The sequence below is a fragment of the Caenorhabditis elegans genome, chromosome IV, assembly GCF_000002985.6.
Source record: "Caenorhabditis elegans chromosome IV".
Lineage (NCBI taxonomy): Eukaryota > Metazoa > Nematoda > Chromadorea > Rhabditida > Rhabditidae > Caenorhabditis > Caenorhabditis elegans.
In genome coordinates this window covers 7,861,986-7,881,375 of record NC_003282.8, presented here as the reverse complement: position 1 = coordinate 7,881,375, position 19,390 = coordinate 7,861,986, and the positions used below count along the sequence as shown (strand labels likewise).

Here is a 19,390-nt window from a genome sequence, read left to right as displayed (position 1 = left end):
GTTTTACGACGGTTTTTATTTGTTTCTGTGTGTTATCAGTTTATCAATGTTTTACTTTGACAAAAGCTTTTTTACTCTGTCCACCTATACTTGCAGAATATTCCTTAAAATTGAAAATATCGAGAGGATCTGTTTCCTCTCATTTCAGTTGTTAGCAGTAAATTAGGCTTCATGTAAAAAGATTTCTGTGTCTAGATTTCATGGACCTATAAATAAATGTTTGGAAATCGATGACAAGAAATAAATTGTTTTTATTTCTAGACATAATTATTTTTTCTAATGATATCTTTCTATTTCTTAAATTCTAAAAACTAAAAGTTATATTTTATTTGAAGACCTGACTACATTTTAGCTCCGGATTGTCGAACTGTTGATACGTGCGAAGCAACAAACATTGTACGTCCACTGACTTCTGTTTGTTTTCCAATTGATGCTAATACCAGGTTACGAATACGACTGCAACTTTTTTTAAAAATGTTTTCAGTCAACCAAAGTTCTAAAACTTACGGATTAATTAATACATAAAGCATTGAATTGATTGAATTCCAAATCATCCATACAACATGTCCAATGAACACTCCAATTGGTAATTCCCATGGAATTGGTAGATATTCCCATGTCAAATACCCAATAACATGAAATATAGAAACACATAATACTTGAATTGTCAATATTAATTCTTTCTTTGACAATAATGCTGCTTTCTGAAAATCAACAAATGTTGAAAAATAATGAAACATTAGCTCTTCTGAAGGGAAATGAAAAGTTTCAAAACATTCTTAATACAAATATCTGCCCTTTGTTTGCGACTACTGTGAAATTTTTTTCATATACCTAAAACGTTTTGAGATTTGACGAATTGAAAATTTAATTCGAAAATCATGGGGTAGCTGTAGATGATATTGTACTTGAAAGTTTTTTGCATGAAATACTGTAGAAACAGTTTTCGATAAGTTTTTTTCTTCAATTTTCTTTGAAACGAAATTATATGTATGTTTTACTCACAAAATAAATATAACTGAAGATAACCAAATGAGCAAATAATGAGAATACGACATCTATTAAAGATATATCAGCACTTACAGACCTTAATACAGCTGATAATGGATTTGAAGCCTGGAAATAAAATTGAAAAGTTGACTATCATTTGGCAATATGCGAAGCTTTCGCCAAACATAAAGTGGGACTTCTCACAGTTGTACTCACGGCATAGTGCCACGTGTAAGCAGGTAATAAATAAACCATTCTACTGAATCCAAAAGCATTTAAAAAACAAACTATACACCATACAATTAGAACTATAGTGAAATATATCTGAAAGGACGGAATTGAAAAAAAGATAAATCATGTTAATAACCTACTTTCATATTGAAAGAATTAAATATTTTGTTGGATTGAAAATGAAAAACAATTGAAATGAGCCGATTAATATTTAAAAATATGCTGAGAATGAGCATTGAGACCCATGATGCATTCATCACAGCTCCGATTAACTGAAAATAAAAAAAAATCAGGATAAGATCTGCTAACGAAGACATACATAATCGGGAAAATCAAAGTGAGGTTTAGAATTTAAAATGTAGAATACTGCAGTTAGATGTATAAATAATTGAATTGTGTCAAAGAAAGATATCATAAACATTATCTGAACATTTCGCAATGGCTAAAGAAACAAATCATGAATTATATTACTCACCTGAAATGCAGATAACTTTTTTAAATCCTTGTCAGTTATCATAACACGCATTACCAAAAATTGAAGAATTATAAAGAAAGTACAAAAAATTAGAATGAAAATTGCATATGGAACTTCTCGCTGCCAATAGTCTTCATTAGAATATACTGGGAAATCAACAACACCTGAAAACCATTTTATATTTGAACAATTTTTGAAATTGTTATTGAATTGCATCCTAGAGAGACGATCATCTAAGCATTTTTAAACTAATAAACTTACTAATAAACTTTAAAACTTTAAAATAAACTAATATAATAACTTACCGACACCAACAAATTCCAATGACAATTCATTAGGACTTGTCGTTGATGTCTTATTCATGGAGACTTTTTAGAAATTGTACTATTAAAAAATGAACTGAAATATTTCCTGATATAAATTCGAAATACGAAGGTAAAAATGAAAGATTGGAAGTAAAGACTAGTTGCTCAGATGTGCTTTGAAGCGACAAGCAACTCCCAAAAAATGAAATTAATATTCCAATATGAAGAGAAATATGTGGATAGAGTAGAGTCAAGGTAATGAAATTGTCAATTTCCGCGGATATTTTTTTAGTGTAAGATCATGGGTTCTAGGAAAATATTAACAAAATACTGAAGTTTATTTCAATAATTTTTGTGGTAGTCTACGTAACAAAATGTTGGGAAACGACCCCTCGCCCCGAGTTATATGGGGTCATACGATCAATTTTCTTTCTCAGAATCTATTTTTCCACTGCGAGCGATTTTTTTGACTTAGGTATCTCTATTTAAAAACCAGAGGAGTTGAAAATTGTCTCAAAATTTTTGACAATTTGGCTTATCGAATTGTAAAAAATTCGGATTGTCGACCAGAATTCCTCCTTCTGAGGGAAAAAGTTATCAAGAAAGGCTGAAGCTATTTACTAGAATGTTGAAAGATTTATAATTAAATAATGTGCGGAATCTATATGACATCAATGTCACTGCCGAACAATACCAACTAAAAAATAAGTAAAGCGGAAGAACAAATTCGGAACAGTTCACGTTCGCAATGTACGAAATTTTCCGATCCAGGTGGAAATGTATGTAAAGTTATAAACACCTATTTCTGCCCCACTTTGAAAAATACGTATACAATAAAAATTATTGATTCTTAATGAGTTTTGACGTCATCACAAAGTTTAAAGATCAAACATTTTGAAAATGTATATTTCTTCCGACATTAAGTAGCAAACATCAGTGATTTTCACCCAAAAGGAAGAAAAATGATTACATATTCCGTGAGAAACTAGAAAAAATAAAAGGATCAACTTTGTAGAAAACTCAAAGTTGCAATTTAGGAAGCGGACGCTGACGCAACAAATTTACAATAATTTTTGCAATATGAAATTTTTCTGTTCGAGATCAGCAAGATTTTAGCAGTGAAAGTCAAGGATTCAGAAACTAAACCCTTGATTCCGATTACGAGTTGTATGGGGTCATACGATCGATTTTCGTTCTCAGAGTCGATTTTTCAACTGCGAGCGATTCTTTTTGATTTAGGTATCTCTATCTAAAAAACCAGAGAAGTTCAAAATTGCCTCAAAATTTTCGACAATTGGGCTTACTGAATTCCACGGAAGCAAAGATAAAGGTAGTAGATAAAGGTAGTACAGTAGTATCATATTTCATATGTATTTTAATTTTTTGATATCAAAATAATCGAAGAAAAGATCTTGGAAAATATTTTAAATTTGCCGAAACGTGAACTCCGGAGGTGAAAAGTTTCTCGATAAAAATTTAAAATATTCCTCTTCATACCGTCGCAAAACACTTCATTTCACAGTTTGATATCCAAAAGAGACGGTTTTGGATACAAATTTCATCGTCGTAAAAATGTCACAGAATTCGCTGTAAGTTTTTTTGTTCGATTGTCTTTTGTCTTTCTTTCGCTCTTATTGAGCGAATCAAAGACACACGGGAGGAAGGCGTGTGTTCAACCTCGCGTACCTACATGCCTGCCTAGGCAACTAGCTACCGCTTATGTAATCACGACTCGCAATACCCTAGATGTAATGAATTAGTGAGCACAATTGATACATCGCGATTGATGGCTCAGAATAAATTAAAATCAAGAGCTTGCGTTTTCAAAGTAGTTTGCAAGATTTCTTCAATTTTTTTAAGTCTGTCTAAAAATTGCATATTTCAGTCCATCTGAAGTGTCAAATGCAACAATAGATAAGGAACTTTATTATCATGGATTACTTCCTAGTGAAGATGTTCGTCAACTGTTATCCAACAACGGAGACTTCTTGTTGCGATCTTCGGAACCTGAGCCCGGTAGTCCTCGAACACACATTCTCAGTGTGATGTTCAACAATCGTCTGGATGATATCAATTCGATCAAGCATTTTGTCGTGAATTTTGTCGATGGAAAATATTTTATCAATGATAAAATGTCGTTCCCTTCAATTCAAAAAATGCTCGGAACTTATCAAAGAAATAACACTGAAATCAAAGAAGGTTGTATGCTAGTCAATCCGATAAGACGACAATTTTGGGAACTGGAACACGATCAAATTACTATTCATAAGAAATTGGGTGAAGGCGCGTTTGGAGAGGTTTCGTCTGGAGTAATGAAGTTCAAAAAGGGGATGAAAACGGTACAAGTGGCTATCAAACAGGTATACATCTAAGATTTTTGAATGAGGATAAAAAATCAAGCTCGGGTTTTGTAACGGCTGAAACTTTGCAGCTACTGTACGCGCATATTTTTTTCGGTCTTTCAAAAATTGAAACACTGATATTTTTGGTATAAAAGTTATATTTGAAGTACAAAAACCCTAACCATCAAAACAATCTCAAAACAGAGAATGCCACTGGGTACGGTAGCTGAAAGGTTTTGACCGTGCTATGACCCAATCCGAATTTTTTTAAAGATATGCAATAACTGTCCACTTTATGGAATAAAAATGTGATTTCCAGGTCAAACTGGACAAGACTGGAAAAGCCAAAATAAAGGATTTTTTGGCCGAAGCACGAACCATGCGGAAACTAGGCCACCAAAATATTATCAAATTCTACGGCGTCGGAGTACTACAGGAACCATTGTACCTTGTTATGGAACTAGCAGTAAATGGAGCACTCGATAGTTTTTTGAAAAAGAATGAGGATTTATCAGTTGATAAAAAAACTGAGATGATTTTACAAGCGGCATGGGGACTTGAATACATTCATGGAAAACCTATGCTTCATCGAGATATTGCTGCTAGGAATTGTCTCTATACGGATGGAAAAGTTAAGATTTCGGATTTTGGATTGACTCGAAATGGAACTGTTTATCAGATCAAGCCGAATACCAAATCACCTATTCGTTGGTTGGCTATTGAGACAATCAAAACAATGGTATGTTGAGTTATCCCATTTTTATTTTTTCAAGATGAAAAAGTAACACATTTTAAGATTTGTTCTGAAAAGACCGATGTCTGGGCTTACGGTGTTCTTTGCTGGGAGATCTTCAATAATGCAGCCGAACCATATCCGGGAATGAAGCCTGCCGACGTCGCTACACAAGTTGCAAATGGATACCGTATGCCACCGTACCCACATGCTCAGGCTGAGATTCAAACAATGATGGCGGTAAGAAATAAAAGTTAGAAATACAATGAACCAATGATTTCCTTTAAAGAGATGCAATGCTGAAAATCCGAATGATCGTCCATCAATGGCTGAAATTGCTGAAATCCTACAACGTGTCACTGAAACTCCTCGCCCCAATTTTACAGCCATAGCGAAGAAAGAGGCAGAGGAGGTTGTTTCGAAAATCTTATTAATTCTAATATATACTTTTATTTCAGCTTCTCCTAATGAACTCTGTAACTACGAAAACAACTGCTCGTCGCAAGAAGTCTAATGTGAAGCTTCCAAAGGGAATGTCGAAGAACTAAATGATTGAATAAATTCTTGTATTTGGCTCTTTTTTGTTTTTTATCATTTACAGTAAAACCTGAGCAAGTGCCACATTTGGCTGGAAATTTAAAAATTTTGAAATATTTTACTATGACAGTTGAACATTTTAGATTAATTTTAGGACTAAATAAGTTCTTTGAATTTGACAATTTTATGAAAATTTAAAAAAAGCTTATTGTCTTGACTTTTGAATGTTTTTTTAAACTCGTTTATTTTGTCAGCTGAGCTTTATTTTTTAAAGTCGATTGACGGCGAGAATAGGTTTTAAAAAATTTAAAAATCTCACAGTCCATCGACTTTAAAATACCTAAACGAAGTTGAAAACGCAAGATGATTACATTGTATACTCAAAAATTGACTGCGATTTCAAAAAAATAAATTTTTGAGGCGTCATAACTTTTTTCTCTCCGAATCTTTTCTCCGCTTGCCTCGAACACGTTTTCCGAAAGCTTTCCTGGATTGAATTGAAAGGAGAAGCTGAGGATTACGATACGATCCCTGGAATGAGAGTGAATGGCAGAAATCTAACGAACCTTAGATTTGATGACGATATTGTGCTCATCGCCAATCATCCGAATACTGCCAGCAAAATGCTCCAAGAACTCGTACAAAAATGCTCTGAAGTAGGTCTCGAGATCAATACTGGGAAGACGAAAGTCTTGCGAAACCGATTCGCTGACCCCAGTAAAGTCTACTTCGGTAGCCCTTCCCCCAACACCCAGCTCGACGACGTCGACGAGTACATCTACCTCGGTCGTCAAATCAACGCCCAAAACAACTTGATGCCGGAAATCCACAGAAGACGTAGAGCAGCCTGGGCTGCATTCAATGGAATCAAGAACACCACCGACTCCATCACCGACAAGAAGATTCGTGCGACTCTGTTCGACTCAATTGTCCTTCCAGCGCTCACCTACGGTTCAGAAGCCTGGACATTCACCAAAGCTCTATCCGAACGAGTACGAATCACACATGCCTCCCTAGAAAGACGGCTTGTTGGGATAACACTCACCCAACAACGAGAGCGAGATCTCCATCGAGAAGACATTCGTACGATGTCTCTAGTCAGGGATCCGCTCAATTTCGTGAAAAAGAGGAAGCTAGGATGGGCTGGACACGTTGCGAGAAGGAAAGACGGAAGATGGACCACGTTGATGACAGAATGGCGCCCATATGGATGGAAAAGGCCTGTTGGAAGGCCGCCGATGCGATGGGCTGATTCGCTGCGAAAGGAGATCACCACTCGTGACGCAGACGGAGAAGTCATCACCCCCTGGTCCACTATAGCCAAGGACCGAAAAGAATGGTTTGCTGTGATCCGCAGGAATACCACGAATTCCTGAAGAACGGATCGTCTAAGTATCCTAAGTAAGTATGAAAATTTAAAAAAAACCTTATTGTCTTGACTTTTGAATGTTTTTTTAAACTCGTTTATTTTGTCAGCTGAGCTTTATTTTTTAAAGTCGATTGACGGCGAGAATAGGTTTTAAAAAATTTAAAAATCTCACAGTCAATCGACTTTAAAATACCTAAACGAAGTTGAAAACGCAAGATAATTACATTGTATACTCAAAAATTGACTGCGATTTCAAAAAAATAAATTTTTGAGGCGTCATAACTTTTTTTTAGAAGTTTTCAAGAAGTTTCATTATTAAATTCGGTGTTTTCAGACACTTTTGAGTCTAATAAACCAATAAAAAAATTCGACTACACCACCTATGTATTTATTAAGTTCATTTCAGCTGAACCAAACATCTTGAAAATGTATATTTATTTTGACATTAGGTAGCAAACTTCAGTGATTTTTATCCAAAAGGAAGAAAAATGGTTACGTATTCCGTGAGAAACAAGAAAAAACAAAAGGATCAACTTTGCAGAATACCCATAAATTGCAATTTTGGAAGGGGCGCAGACGCAACATATTTAAAATAATTTTTACATTAGGAAATATTTTCGTTCAAGATAATCAAGATTTAAGCAGTGAAAGTGAAGGATTTGTGCACAACGAGCCGAACATACAATTGTGTTATGAATAGTGACTCACATTTAGTCTAATAACCAGATTTGCAAAAATGCTTATTTAAACAAAGTTTTAGAAAAGGAATATTTTATGCTTGATTAATTTGTATTCGGTTTTTTTTTCAAATATTATTTTGTTCTTTGTTCTTTCAAAAGTTTAGTTTCACTGGTTATATTCTCTTCAAAAATCATCGAAACAACATCTTCATGGAATGGAAATTTAATTAATTTTTAAAATGGCGGGGTATAATACACAAGTAAATACCAAATAATTTTTAGACACATTTCTGTTCAGCAGAGCATTTGTTCAGCAGGACATTCATAACTTCTTGATTATTTAAATAAATTATTTATTTTGAAGTATTATTCACAAAATATAGCAATGAATAATTGTTTCTCCCCCAATAATGGAAAGACGGTGTGGGAAGTTTTTTTTTTTTAGAATTAGCAATGTTTTGTCAAAATCAACAGCTGCATGAAGAAGGAAGAGGTTAACATTAAAAAGAACAACTACAAATCGTCTTGCCAGAGTATGGAATTTTAATTGTGTGCATATTTTTTAACTGCCACTATTATACAGACTCTTGCACTTCCATGAAAAGTATCTGGAAACGATCACACAACAAGAAACAACTATAAGATACTATTCAAAACCTTTATTTCAAAAAATCCAAGTTCAATCTCCTTTTGAATACTTCTCTTGCTTATTTCTCTTCAGTAGTTTCATTACTTTCTTTGCTCCAGCTCCAACGGATAACATATCAGAAGGAGGACGTTCTAGAGCCGACTTGATCTTTTCGAACTCTGCAATTGCCGACGTCATTGTAGCACGACGCGATCCTTCGACAAAAATCGAAGCTTCCATGTACTTCTTGATAGACTCAGGGGTGGTTGGAGGCATCTGCAGGAACTTGTTCGCAAGAATATCGGTCTTCACCACGGAATTTTGAATTCCAAAGAAGGGTTCTACACCATCAGCAAACACTTCGTAGCAAGTGACTCCCCAACTGAAATTTCAAGTTTTTTAGAATGAAGTACTGATACTATAAGTTACCTGTACGTATCAGTGGCAAAGGAGAACGAGAGTGTTGACAAAGTCTCCGGAGCAAGCCATTTGACTGGAAGCTTGCAAGCAGTCTTCATTTTGTAGACTGGTCCAGTTCGGGAGAGACCAAAGTCGGTAATCTTGACTTCTTTTTCGTGGAGAAGACAGTTTCGAGCAGCGATGTCACTGAAATACAATCATTTATCAATTTATACGGAATCAAACAACAAACCGATGAATACAATTGTTTTGATGCAAATACTCGATACCTCTACCTGCACCAGAACAAAACTTGATTTTCTCCACAATTGAAACAGCTCCTTTCTCCTTCTTCATATGATCTTGCAAAGATCCACCTTTCACCAATTCCAGCAGAATGTAGAGCGGCTGTTCGTGATGCGCAACTCCATACAAACGAACGACATTTTTGTGATTGAAGTTTCGAATAAATCTCGCTTCATTCATCATTTCCTTGATCTTCATTTTGCTGAGGAATGCCGACACTTTTGTCATTTTAATCGCAACATCAACATTCGTTCCATCTTTAAGCTTCAAAGTTCCAGAGCAAACTTTTCCGAATGCTCCTTCTCCGAGAACTTTTCCAACTGTTACGTCCGAATGCATAAATTCCCATGATTGCTGAAGAATTGGATGTTTTAATTGAAATGTTCCAGATGCACATCCTCCAGGGTTCTTTGTGTAGTAAGTGACAAGATCCGAAATTGACTCAAAGGTTCGAGTAATCTCACAGAAGAATAAGTTTGTTACACGTTTTATGACAACGTTGCGGACCTGAAATAGTGGCAATGTACATCGATATTTTATGATGACGCTTCCATGCCTACGCCTACCTACTACAGTCATTTGCGCGCGTTACCTCTTATAAAGTACTACATCGGCGCCCTCAGTCAGATCAGGTAGGAAATATAGGCAGCATTCAGGCCTGAATCAATCTCCTCACCTTCTTCCTATCCTCCTCGTCTTTTGATACCGTGGACACTGGAATGAGTGATAGAATCACTTCCCGATTGACTTTGTGCTCTCCTTCCACAACTTCAGAAACTCGAAGAAGGAAATCGCCTGGATTGTGCAAAGTTGTGTGAAGATCCTCTCGAGGCAAAAAGCCGTGGTAGAAATTGAACTCGCGAAGCTTTTTCTCCAAGATTGAAAAGTCTTCCTTTTCAGGGACAATTGATAGTTTCTCAACAGAAGCCGAAACAATGAGATTAGACTTTTTTTTCTTCTTCTTCTTTGGTTTCTCTTCGGGAGCTTTCAATTCTTGACTATTGTCCGTATTCTGCGTGGACTGAAAAAAAAACAGTTAATTCGTAATTCCAACAGTTACTTCGCAATGTGCGCACAATGGATCGAGAGCCGAACACAATGTGCATATTGCGGAAACGATCATCGCAAATTAACTGTGAAGTGGCTTTAAGCTCTTACCTCGACCTTTGCCTTCACTTTTCCCTCCACCTTCGCCTCTACCGACTTCTCAATTTCTTTCTTCTCTTCTACCTCCTTCTTGTCATCCTCTTTTTCTTGCTTTGCTGGCTCTTTGCTAAAAACCAAACTATCGAAATTCATTTATTTTCTGAAAATCTCAAACCTTGGAGAGGAAGCAGCATTCATCGCTGGAGCACTTTGAGTAGGAATGGAATTTGAAGATGAACTAGATGTACTGCTTCTGAAAAAGAAAGATTGAAATTTCAGCTGATACCCAAAACTAGACTCACTTTGAATTATTCGAATAGACCGATGACTGCATGTACACGGATCTTGTAAACAGCTCGTTTGATCCCATTTTGCAATGTTTTCCTTCTGAAAATCAAATGAATTAAGAAGCCTGAAAATTTGAAACTTGCGTACCTTTTGTGATAGAAATAATTTTCCAAATTTAATTGGAAAAGAAGTTGTGAGAACAATTCGAAATAATCAAAAATCGATTGATTTTATAGATTTTCGATGTTTGTTTTTTCCAAGTTGTTTTTTTGCGTTCTCATTTCGGGTTCACGTTTTTTTTTGTTTTTGGATTTTTAAAACCAAATGCTGATGTTTTTTATCACTTGGCTCAAAATGTCCTTATAAAAAATGTTACTTTAATCGTCAGGACTGCCACCTCCTTTTTTATTTAGAGTACACACAACCCCCTGAAGAATTACTGTAGTAATCACAAATCTACACAAAAAAATCTTAAAATTTGTCTCTCTTATTTGATTATATAAAGGACGAAGTTTGGGGTTTCATATGCAGTTTAATAAAAAAGTCTTAAATTAAATTCAGTTGGTAATTTCGGCGGTCGCCAAAATTATGACTAGTTCGTTCTTGTACTGATTGAGTAGTTTTCTTGGAGCTTTAATGTTTAACAGATCTCTACTAAAGTTGTAAACGTCAATTAGTAGATTTTAGTGATTAATAATAACGTAATAATGTAATAACTGGGAAGAAATAAACACAAAGTCATAATAGAAGCAGATTCTTTCATCCATATTCACAATACCCTGATTCACGAACTCGGAAATGTTCTATTGAAATAGAGAACTCAAAGTCTTGAGCATAATAATTTTTATGATATTAAATATAAAAATACAACAAATCGTTTTATTCGCTGTGTATTTTGAAACTGAAAATACTGGAATGCGACAATCAAACAAAAAAGCATTGGGATGTGTTCGGGGGTCGATGGGTGGAGAAGAATTCAAGAGAAATAAAAGACGAAAAAGAGAAGCAATTGTAAAATTAAATGAATATAATTTATTTGGTGACATTTTAGTTAAAAGCGCTTCGAGATCAAATCTTCGTTATTAGAAATATGAAACGAATATTTTTCAGGTCAAGAAATTTGATGAAACGAAAACTTGACGACTGGTGGGGATGGTTGAGAAGAAGGAATTAATTGTTCAGTGTTCAATAATTGTTGGATTACTGTAACATGAGAATGAGAGACTAGACGAGACGCAGAGAAAGAAAGGGCGCATGATGACGTGGATTTTGTTGAAGATGATGAAGAAGATGATGAAAGAGATGTCGGAATGCCGGATTCAAATGAGAAGTTGGTCGAGATACAAAAGTTCTGCATTTGGATCGACTCTTCGTTTTCCGAATCGAATGTATCCAGAGCGTGCCTTTGGTTGACGCTTCTCCGATGCGACTTGACGACGAGCACGGGAAGCTGGAAATGGATTATTAAGATAGTTTTTACTCTGATCAATCCACTTTGATTGACAGTTTTCGGTTTTATTTTGTTTCTCTTTGACGCTGGGAAAACTCAAACTACAGAATATTATTCTGTGAGATCGCCTAAAAACAACAAAATCAGTTGTTTGCCAGTTGCAAAACTTGTAACAAACAAATCTGTGTATTTTACCCAAAATAGCTCGGTTTTTTATAATGACTAAGCCAGCTTGTTAAAAATTTTTCGAAAAAAATCTGATGAAATTGGAAGTTATTTAGTAAAGGAGAACTAACGATATTATGAAGGCATACTCAAAATGTTTTCAAGTGAACGAATTTCGTAGTGAAAATTCTCATATGCCCAAAAAAACCAGTAAATTTTTCTCATGGTTAAAAAACGCAACTTTCAATATTTCAGATTCTTACATGATTTTACTTTGACTCATTTACCGAAAACTGAGTGTATACTAGAAATACAGTTAAAAAGCTTACCATCGCTGATAGGAACAGCAAAAACAGCGGCCAAGCAGAGAACAAAAAAGACGAAAACGATGGAGAGTTGCATCCTTTGCTGTATGAGTTGATTGCCTAGAAAAGTGTCCATGATTCGAGAATAAGAAAAGATTTAGGCGTATAATTAGTGAGATGGGTGAATTCATGGTAAGGTCATGAGAATGAGGAAAGAGGAAAGAAAATGAGAAAATGTTGAAACGAAAGTAGGTACTCTAGTCTCTGAAGAAATGTTAATAATATCAAAAATTCAGCGTGCTTCTTGGTGGTCTTCTTTCATCTTTCACTCCTTCTTCATCACATCATCTTCGGGTCTTTTTTGATCACGTACTTTTGATGACGTGGCAAATTGAATTGTTCTGGTAATGTCTAACAAGGAAAAGGAATAATTGAACACTTCTCTCTACTCATTTCAAAAACAAACTGACCTTTATTATCGGTCATAAACGTTAATTGGATAAGAAAAGTGGAAAAAGAGAAAGGTGAGAGTAAAAGTGAGATCTGAAGAGGAGGTTATCCATTTTGAATATAAATCTCAGATTTCGTTTGAAAGATGAATAATTTGGATACTGGAATTTTTAGGTAATGCACAGGTTTTGAGGGCTTGGATCATAGGTGCGCGACTATTTCCATTCGACAATCGAATTTTTGGCAATTTCGGCGATTTGGCGAATTTCCGGAAATCTGAATTGCCGAAAATATAAGTCTGATAATTTTTGCGTCAAAATATTATTTCAAACGAAGACTAATCTATTATTAAAGAACAAGGCTGATTTTTTTAAAATTTTCTAACTTTAGTTAGGTTTGAAAATTGCCGAAACAGTCCGGCACTCGGCAATTTCGGCAATTATCAAAAATGTTCGATTGCCGCAAATCCGGGCTTAAATGTGATCACGTCTCGTTTGAGGATGGGGCTCGCGCGTGTATTTGATTTGTGGATTCATTGGCACCTGTTGTCAAACGGTATCATATACTTTTGACCTCTAATTGCAAGCTAGCTTGAAGTCATGACAGTGGTCCTGGAGGAATTACAATTGACACCACTTTACATGTAAAATAAATCAAGACGTACTCTTGAATTCCAGAGGTCTCTAACACTAAAACAACTTGAAAACCCCGAATTGAGTGGCCAAGATCATAAAACTGGTGTACGTACCAACAACTACCATCTCATAAAAATGGAATGAAAAATAAAAAATTCGACTTCAATTCTTTGCAGAAGAACACGACGGGCGGAGCATCCTCCCCTGCTCGTTTACAAGCTCCACCCCCTTCGACCCGAATGCTCTGTGGATGAATGATGACGTGGCAAGGGTGGGAGAGATGTGATAACTGGGTCACATCAAACACAAGCCTAATGTGTTATTTCCGTATCAAAGATGGAAAGAAAAATAGATATTATGATGGAACGCAGAATAAGCAAAGAAAAATACGAGAAAGACTAAAATAAACATTTGAAATGAGAACAAATGAATGTAGGAAACAAAACGAATATGGCGGAACTGATCTCGAGATTTTCCGAGTTCAATTTCGTGATTCTTATCAGAGCTGTGCGGCTCTTCGAATCGGGGAAAATCGGAATTTAATTCGAGAAGTAGACACTTGTAAGAAGTTGTATATGATGAGTAGACGAGATAAAACACTAGTCATTAGCCGAGTAATTTTCAAAAAATTTCCCACGTTTTGGAGATGTTCACCCAGGTGCCGAATCGCGAAGCAACACTAGTTTTTTTCCAAAAGTTTTTGTCTTATGATTAGCATATTTTTCCGATTATTTATCCTATGCAATACAAAAAGATCCTTCTTCTCCAACGAAGAAAAATAATTTTTCTCTATATGCATATAAATTTAGCACAGCTCTGAAACCTACAGTAGAGGAGAAACTAAATAATCATAGGAATAATTCGATCTCCGAGCTCTTGAACTCAACACTAATTGAACATTTCTCAACGGTTCAAGTTGTTTTTTCGATTCGAACGTTGTTGTCATGCTTTTCCGCCCTCTATTCATATCCACTATAATTCGATTTTAGTCTGCTAACTGATGCTGACGTAAAGTTAAATAGGTATCATAGCTCAAGTTTGATGATAAATGATACGATACGTGTACGATAAATGATGATACGTGTGATTCAATGACGCCGAGTTCTCAGAATTCTCAGCATTTCCAGAATATGGGAACTGTCTCCATTCTGAGTTGTCACGTACGAAGAGCTTTCCAGAAATTTTATTGGCGATTGAGAGAAATTAGTTAGGCACAATTGGTCATACCAGATAACAAATGGTTTGATTATATGGGTGGAAACTGTAAACGAATAATAAATATTTAGTCGCTCACATAATTCTTTAGAAATATCTCTGAGTATTTTCAATCTAATTTTCTATACAGTACGGTGCAGAATGAGCTGTTCCATTTTTTCTTGAAAATAATTATTAGATTTTGGGATTATCAATCCAAAACTAACTTGAGAATCGAAAAATCAAACATTACATCCATAGAATGTTAGAAGCTCAATCATAAATGTGTTTAAAAAATACGTAATTTCTCGTGCATCTGATGTTTCAATTTCAAAATGTGACTTTGATTTTCATGAGTTGAAAATCAATTGTGATCTCCCCCACATTACTGGTTGATAACTTAAAACGTTTCCAGTTAAATAAAGATTACATTATATACTGCCTGCAAACGAACAGAAATTCGGAATGAATGTTATATATTTTCCATTTTCGTGATCATTGAAATTAGTGTTTAAATAAACTCTAGTTTATATACGGAGTGGTTTTTTTTTTTTTGAAAAATAGAGTCATCGAATCCCATGATCCAAAATTGATTCATATTACGAGTTTGATGTCTCATTTTTCTATCATTCTGACTGTTTTTGTTGTCATCGGACACCAACAATTTATAGTCAAAACCCATAATCTGACTCGTGTGAGTTATGAAAATTGAGTCAATAGAGAAATTAGAAATTATCACCAAACAATTTTTTCAGAAATTGTACTCTTTATCCGTACGTCACTTATTTTCAGACGCAACCAAAAATCTTTAATTTTACATTACAAATATGACAAATCTCTAGAACGGTTTAAATAACAAAATGTTGTTCAAGATGGGGCTAGGAAGATAAGTTGTGGAGTCGTACGGAAACCTGACAAGTAAGAAATATGTACTGTAAAATGCCACTGGAATTTGACTTAACATCGCTTGAGCTGTGAGTGACTTTACAATTTTTAAAACACTGCAAAACGATGAGACTAACTGATGCTCATTTTAAAAAAAGTGGAAAATAAGATAAATATTAATCCTTACTTCAGACTACATCAAAATCTTCAAGGGCTCATGAAACCTACGAACATTTATTTATAAACGGTCTACTGTAAACTATTCCGATATTGCCAAGTAAAAACTTTTTTTAATTTGGATCTTGTTAGAGTGGGATCCTTTGAGTTAAAAACTGAATCGACACTAAAACCGCTAAGGATTTAATGAGTCAAAATTAGGAGAACGTCTCTCTCTAGGAATAGTATAGTAATGTAGAAAATGAATAAATAAATGTTTTCACATACCTAATTGAAAAGCTTAAAGGGAACCGACAATGTTTGGCATCATCAAAAGTCAGCAAACATCGTTTTCCGTAAATGGCATTGGATAAATGTGGGTGGTGATTGGGCGAATATGAATGAGTAGTAAAACGGAAATGATTGAATTTTTGAACGGGAAAAATTAAAGTTAGATTTTCTTGGAAATCTAAAAAATAGTATGAGTAAAGATAAGAAAACGTTGAGAAACTTGGGATCAAGTTCCAAAAAAGTATAGTGGTCATGCTACTTCCTGCTTCAAACCCTATTTTGGAATTATTAAATCTTTTTTGGGTAAACTAATAATCGAGTACCTTCTTAGTTCTTTTACAAAATTACTAAAAAATCAGATGTATCAAAACTCTCTTTTTCATTGTTGTTCAGTTTTTTTTAAAGTTTGCTCATTTATATTTAAAAAACAGTAAATAACTAAATAATTGTTTACGATGAGTTACAAATTATAGATTTTCGAAGAGTTCAGTGATTTGTTTATTGTTTTTATCTTTGAGTCACATAACCCTGACATATAGTTCTTAGAAAACACCAAATAATATCAATAAAATTAGGTAAATTTTATTGAGTTTTGTACATATATTTTCCCATTGTCCGGCCGTTTTTCTTAATAAAATATTGGATCGAATTTGCCAAAAAAAAATTTAAACAATAAATCCTTCTGGAAACTTTGTTAAAAATAAATATTATGGTGGTAGATAAATTATAACTTATCTTAATAGCAAATTAAATTTCTTTTAAAAATTGACACATCAAACTATAAAAAAAACTATCTAAAATTGAGTCACGTCAGAGCAGGAAGTGAGTACTTATTATTTTTTAGAATTTTTTTGTGCAGATGAAAAAAAATGAACAGATGGTTGATGATGATGTAAGCTTCTCCTTCACAATTATATAAATTTAGGAGGCTCACAGTGAAAACTATGAAATGAAGGAGAATGGAAGAGCTAAACAAAAACAAGTCAAATGGATGGAAGCATTGAAAAAAAGAATGGAGAGCCAATTCATTTGAAAGTTCATTTTATGAGTTGGTGGACATGAATAGGTCAAAGAATTGTAACTAATAAAGTTTTGAAAACATGACGTTTCGGTGCATTTAAATTTGAACTAAAAAATTAAATAGTTTTGAAACAAAAATTAAATTCTCTCATTTTCAAAAATAGTCGATTTCTCATTTTTAGAGAACGACCTTCTCTTTATTAGAAGGAGACGTTCCGTATTGTTCGACTCAAATGAGCTGTGGCGAAGAAACGAACACGAGAGAGAAAGAGATGGAAGACAATGAGAAATGACGAAAAGTTGGCGCCAAGTTGCATAACAGTTTCATTTTACATGTCAAGGACACACATGGATTTAGTTTTTTTGTGTGCAAGCTCATTACATGACCGAGTTACGGAGTGGGGAAATGGAAATGAAATCTGTACGGAAGAAGAGGTGATGTTGCCGAATGAGTCAGAAAGGAAGAGGAAGAGGGAAATTGAAATGATCTAGGAGACAGTATATGACATATAAAAGAATGGAAGAATGAATGAGTAACAAAGTGGCCACTAGAGCTTATTACTTTCCAAAATGATTCATTTTATGAGTGAATGTCCGTTGAAAGTGATATCGGTTACTGTAATTATTTGAATCTAATATTCTACTTTTACATGACAAAATAGTACACAGCTTCTACTTTTGAAGTTTATTTATAGTTACAGAGAAAAGTAGGTATTACGGTAGGCAGGCACATTTTTTACTGATGCTCAAGTAGAGGATGTTTCTTTATGTTTTTGATCGCGGGGGGCCGTGGCAATACGCTTACATAACAATTTGTTGTCACAACTTGTGACTCACACGCATTTTAGGGTATTTCTAGTTTCTTTTTTTTTCAAACAATTTGAACTTTCGTAACATCAGACCATCTATGTACCACCTCCAAGTTTTCGCTGAAATTTCATTTTCTATGCGAATGTTTATGTTATTACTGCATTTATTTTTAGGCTTAGAAAATAATATTACTACATAAATCTAAATTTTTTACGAACTTCTGATTTATCCAATTCTCGGATATTCTCGAAGAAAGTCTGTTTTTTTAAAGTATAGTTTTTTTTTTTAATTTTATTTTTAACTCCTATGATTTTTTTTTGCATGTAAATTTTCAAAGTACAAACCCCATTTCAGAAAATCGAAAATTCGAACATTTTTGCTATATGATGTTCTCCGAAAACACTGAAATTATTTGATATTGACTATATTTTTATTTAAAAAAAACATAATGTATACTGGATCTTAGTAAGATCAATTTTAATTTAATAATTTCTTACCTTAATTTTAAGCGAAAATTTTTTATAATCCCATCTAGATCATAGCGGTAAAAATCTCAAAAATAGAAAATAATAAAAATTTTTTATCGTATATCGCTAATTCTTTGATTAAATTCATTAAAACATGAGATCAGGACACATTGAGATCAATCTCAGATTTTTTTAGCCATCATCTAATTTCATTATCACACTACATGCATCATTTTTAAAAATTGCAACATATCATGTTGGAGCACCGGAAGAATTAGAATGAACATGCAAATGATGTATTCAAGTTCTTGGAACAACTTGAACAAATGTGTGGGAACATCAAAAAACTGAAATAGCAAAAATATTGTAGGGTTGAGGGAATTTATATCATGAGAATAGGTCATGTGAAAAAGGAAATGTTGAACCACCAAAACGTAGAACAGCTGACTAGACTAAACCATCTAAAAGAGGAAAGTATAAACCAATATATCTAATTGTAGAATCAGAACAAAAATAGAAAAATAATAAGAAAAAATGAACTGCTGGTGACAACCTGACCAGAAAGGAAGACCCCTCCAATAGATCAGTATTATCTAAAAATTTGATCAAAAGTAACAATGTGGTCAGAAAAAATCGCTTGACTGAATTTTATGAAAACGGTTTTATAAAGATTCTAATTACCAAACCACCAAAAATATTGCAGTCTGAAACTCGCAATATGAAATTTTATCGAAGTACTTAATTTTCGGAGATGAGTTCATCTAGAAAATGACCTATAAATTTTAATTACTGAATAAGAATTCCTGAGAGCAATATTTGAATATTTCTAATAGTTATTTGATTTTAAAGTGTAAGAATTTTTTGGTTGCAAATTGAACATTTTCAAAAGATTTGTTTCTAGAAAAAATATCTGAAGAAACGTTAATCGACAATTTATGTTTATAATTTATAATTTTTGAAATATGAATAAGTTGAAGTTTCCAAATCTTAAAAAAAGTTTTCCAATATCTGATTGTTGTGCAGCTTTTCTCTAGCGAGAAGAAAATTGAATCACAATTAACACTATTCTTTTTATCTTATCTTACCGAATTTTCAATTTTCAGCTAAAATTAGAAATTGCGAAAAGATTGATA

General features: G+C 34.0%; 4 protein-coding genes and 1 non-coding gene across 5 annotated transcripts; 2 read left to right on the top strand and 3 right to left on the bottom strand.

Moving 5' to 3' along the window:
- Window positions 1–320: 320 nt before the first annotated feature.
- Window positions 321–2,059, bottom strand: srt-73 (Serpentine Receptor, class T; the record flags this gene model as incomplete). The annotated part of the gene is made up of 8 exons (NM_068909.3): window positions 321–456; window positions 508–704; window positions 1,006–1,116; window positions 1,207–1,314; window positions 1,362–1,493; window positions 1,541–1,645; window positions 1,697–1,860; window positions 2,002–2,059. The coding sequence occupies 8 exons, from the start codon at window positions 2,057–2,059 to the stop codon at window positions 342–344; spliced, it is 990 nt and encodes a 329-aa protein (NP_501310.2). The 3' UTR covers window positions 321–341.
- Window positions 2,060–2,260: 201 nt separating this feature from the next.
- On the top strand, window positions 2,261–2,281 carry 21ur-14919. The gene has a single exon (NR_056253.1).
- A 1,213-nt stretch (window positions 2,282–3,494) lies between these two features.
- On the top strand, window positions 3,495–5,651 carry kin-26 (Tyrosine-protein kinase). The gene is made up of 6 exons (NM_068908.6): window positions 3,495–3,590; window positions 3,887–4,361; window positions 4,663–5,082; window positions 5,140–5,316; window positions 5,366–5,488; window positions 5,535–5,651. Exons 1-6 carry the CDS (start codon window positions 3,574–3,576, stop codon window positions 5,622–5,624), a joined length of 1,302 nt encoding a protein of 433 aa, NP_501309.1. The 5' UTR covers window positions 3,495–3,573; the 3' UTR covers window positions 5,625–5,651.
- A 2,655-nt stretch (window positions 5,652–8,306) lies between these two features.
- Window positions 8,307–10,625, bottom strand: T06C10.3 (Tyrosine-protein kinase). Its single transcript, NM_068906.3, has 8 exons — window positions 10,577–10,625; window positions 10,444–10,528; window positions 10,317–10,394; window positions 10,154–10,268; window positions 9,672–10,016; window positions 8,943–9,502; window positions 8,720–8,896; window positions 8,307–8,672 (listed from the first exon to the last, which is right to left on the bottom strand). Exons 2-8 carry the CDS (start codon window positions 10,509–10,511, stop codon window positions 8,342–8,344), a joined length of 1,674 nt encoding a protein of 557 aa, NP_501307.1. The 5' UTR covers window positions 10,512–10,528; window positions 10,577–10,625; the 3' UTR covers window positions 8,307–8,341.
- A 669-nt stretch (window positions 10,626–11,294) lies between these two features.
- flp-10 (FMRF-Like Peptide) lies at window positions 11,295–12,469 on the bottom strand. Its single transcript, NM_068905.6, has 2 exons — window positions 12,374–12,469; window positions 11,295–11,879 (listed from the first exon to the last, which is right to left on the bottom strand). Exons 1-2 carry the CDS (start codon window positions 12,444–12,446, stop codon window positions 11,749–11,751), a joined length of 204 nt encoding a protein of 67 aa, NP_501306.1. The 5' UTR covers window positions 12,447–12,469; the 3' UTR covers window positions 11,295–11,748.
- Window positions 12,470–19,390: the final 6,921 nt, after the last annotated feature.

Coding starts and splice junctions, on each gene's coding strand:
- kin-26 (NM_068908.6), top strand. Junction 5,083..5,139: donor TTGAGACAATCAAAACAATG/GTATGTTGAGTT, acceptor ACACATTTTAAG/ATTTGTTCTGAAAAGACCGA. Junction 5,489..5,534: donor CGAAGAAAGAGGCAGAGGAG/GTTGTTTCGAAA, acceptor CTTTTATTTCAG/CTTCTCCTAATGAACTCTGT.
- T06C10.3 (NM_068906.3), bottom strand. CDS start 10,511: ATGGGATCAAACGAGCTGTTTACAAGATCCGTGTACATGCAGTCATCG. Junction 10,017..10,153: donor AAGTGAAGGCAAAGGTCGAG/GTAAGAGCTTAA, acceptor TTTTTTTTTCAG/TCCACGCAGAATACGGACAA. Junction 9,503..9,671: donor ACGAGGAGGATAGGAAGAAG/GTGAGGAGATTG, acceptor CCACTATTTCAG/GTCCGCAACGTTGTCATAAA.
- flp-10 (NM_068905.6), bottom strand. CDS start 12,446: ATGCAACTCTCCATCGTTTTCGTCTTTTTTGTTCTCTGCTTGGCCGCT. Junction 11,880..12,373: donor TGCTGTTCCTATCAGCGATG/GTAAGCTTTTTA, acceptor ATCCATTTCCAG/CTTCCCGTGCTCGTCGTCAA.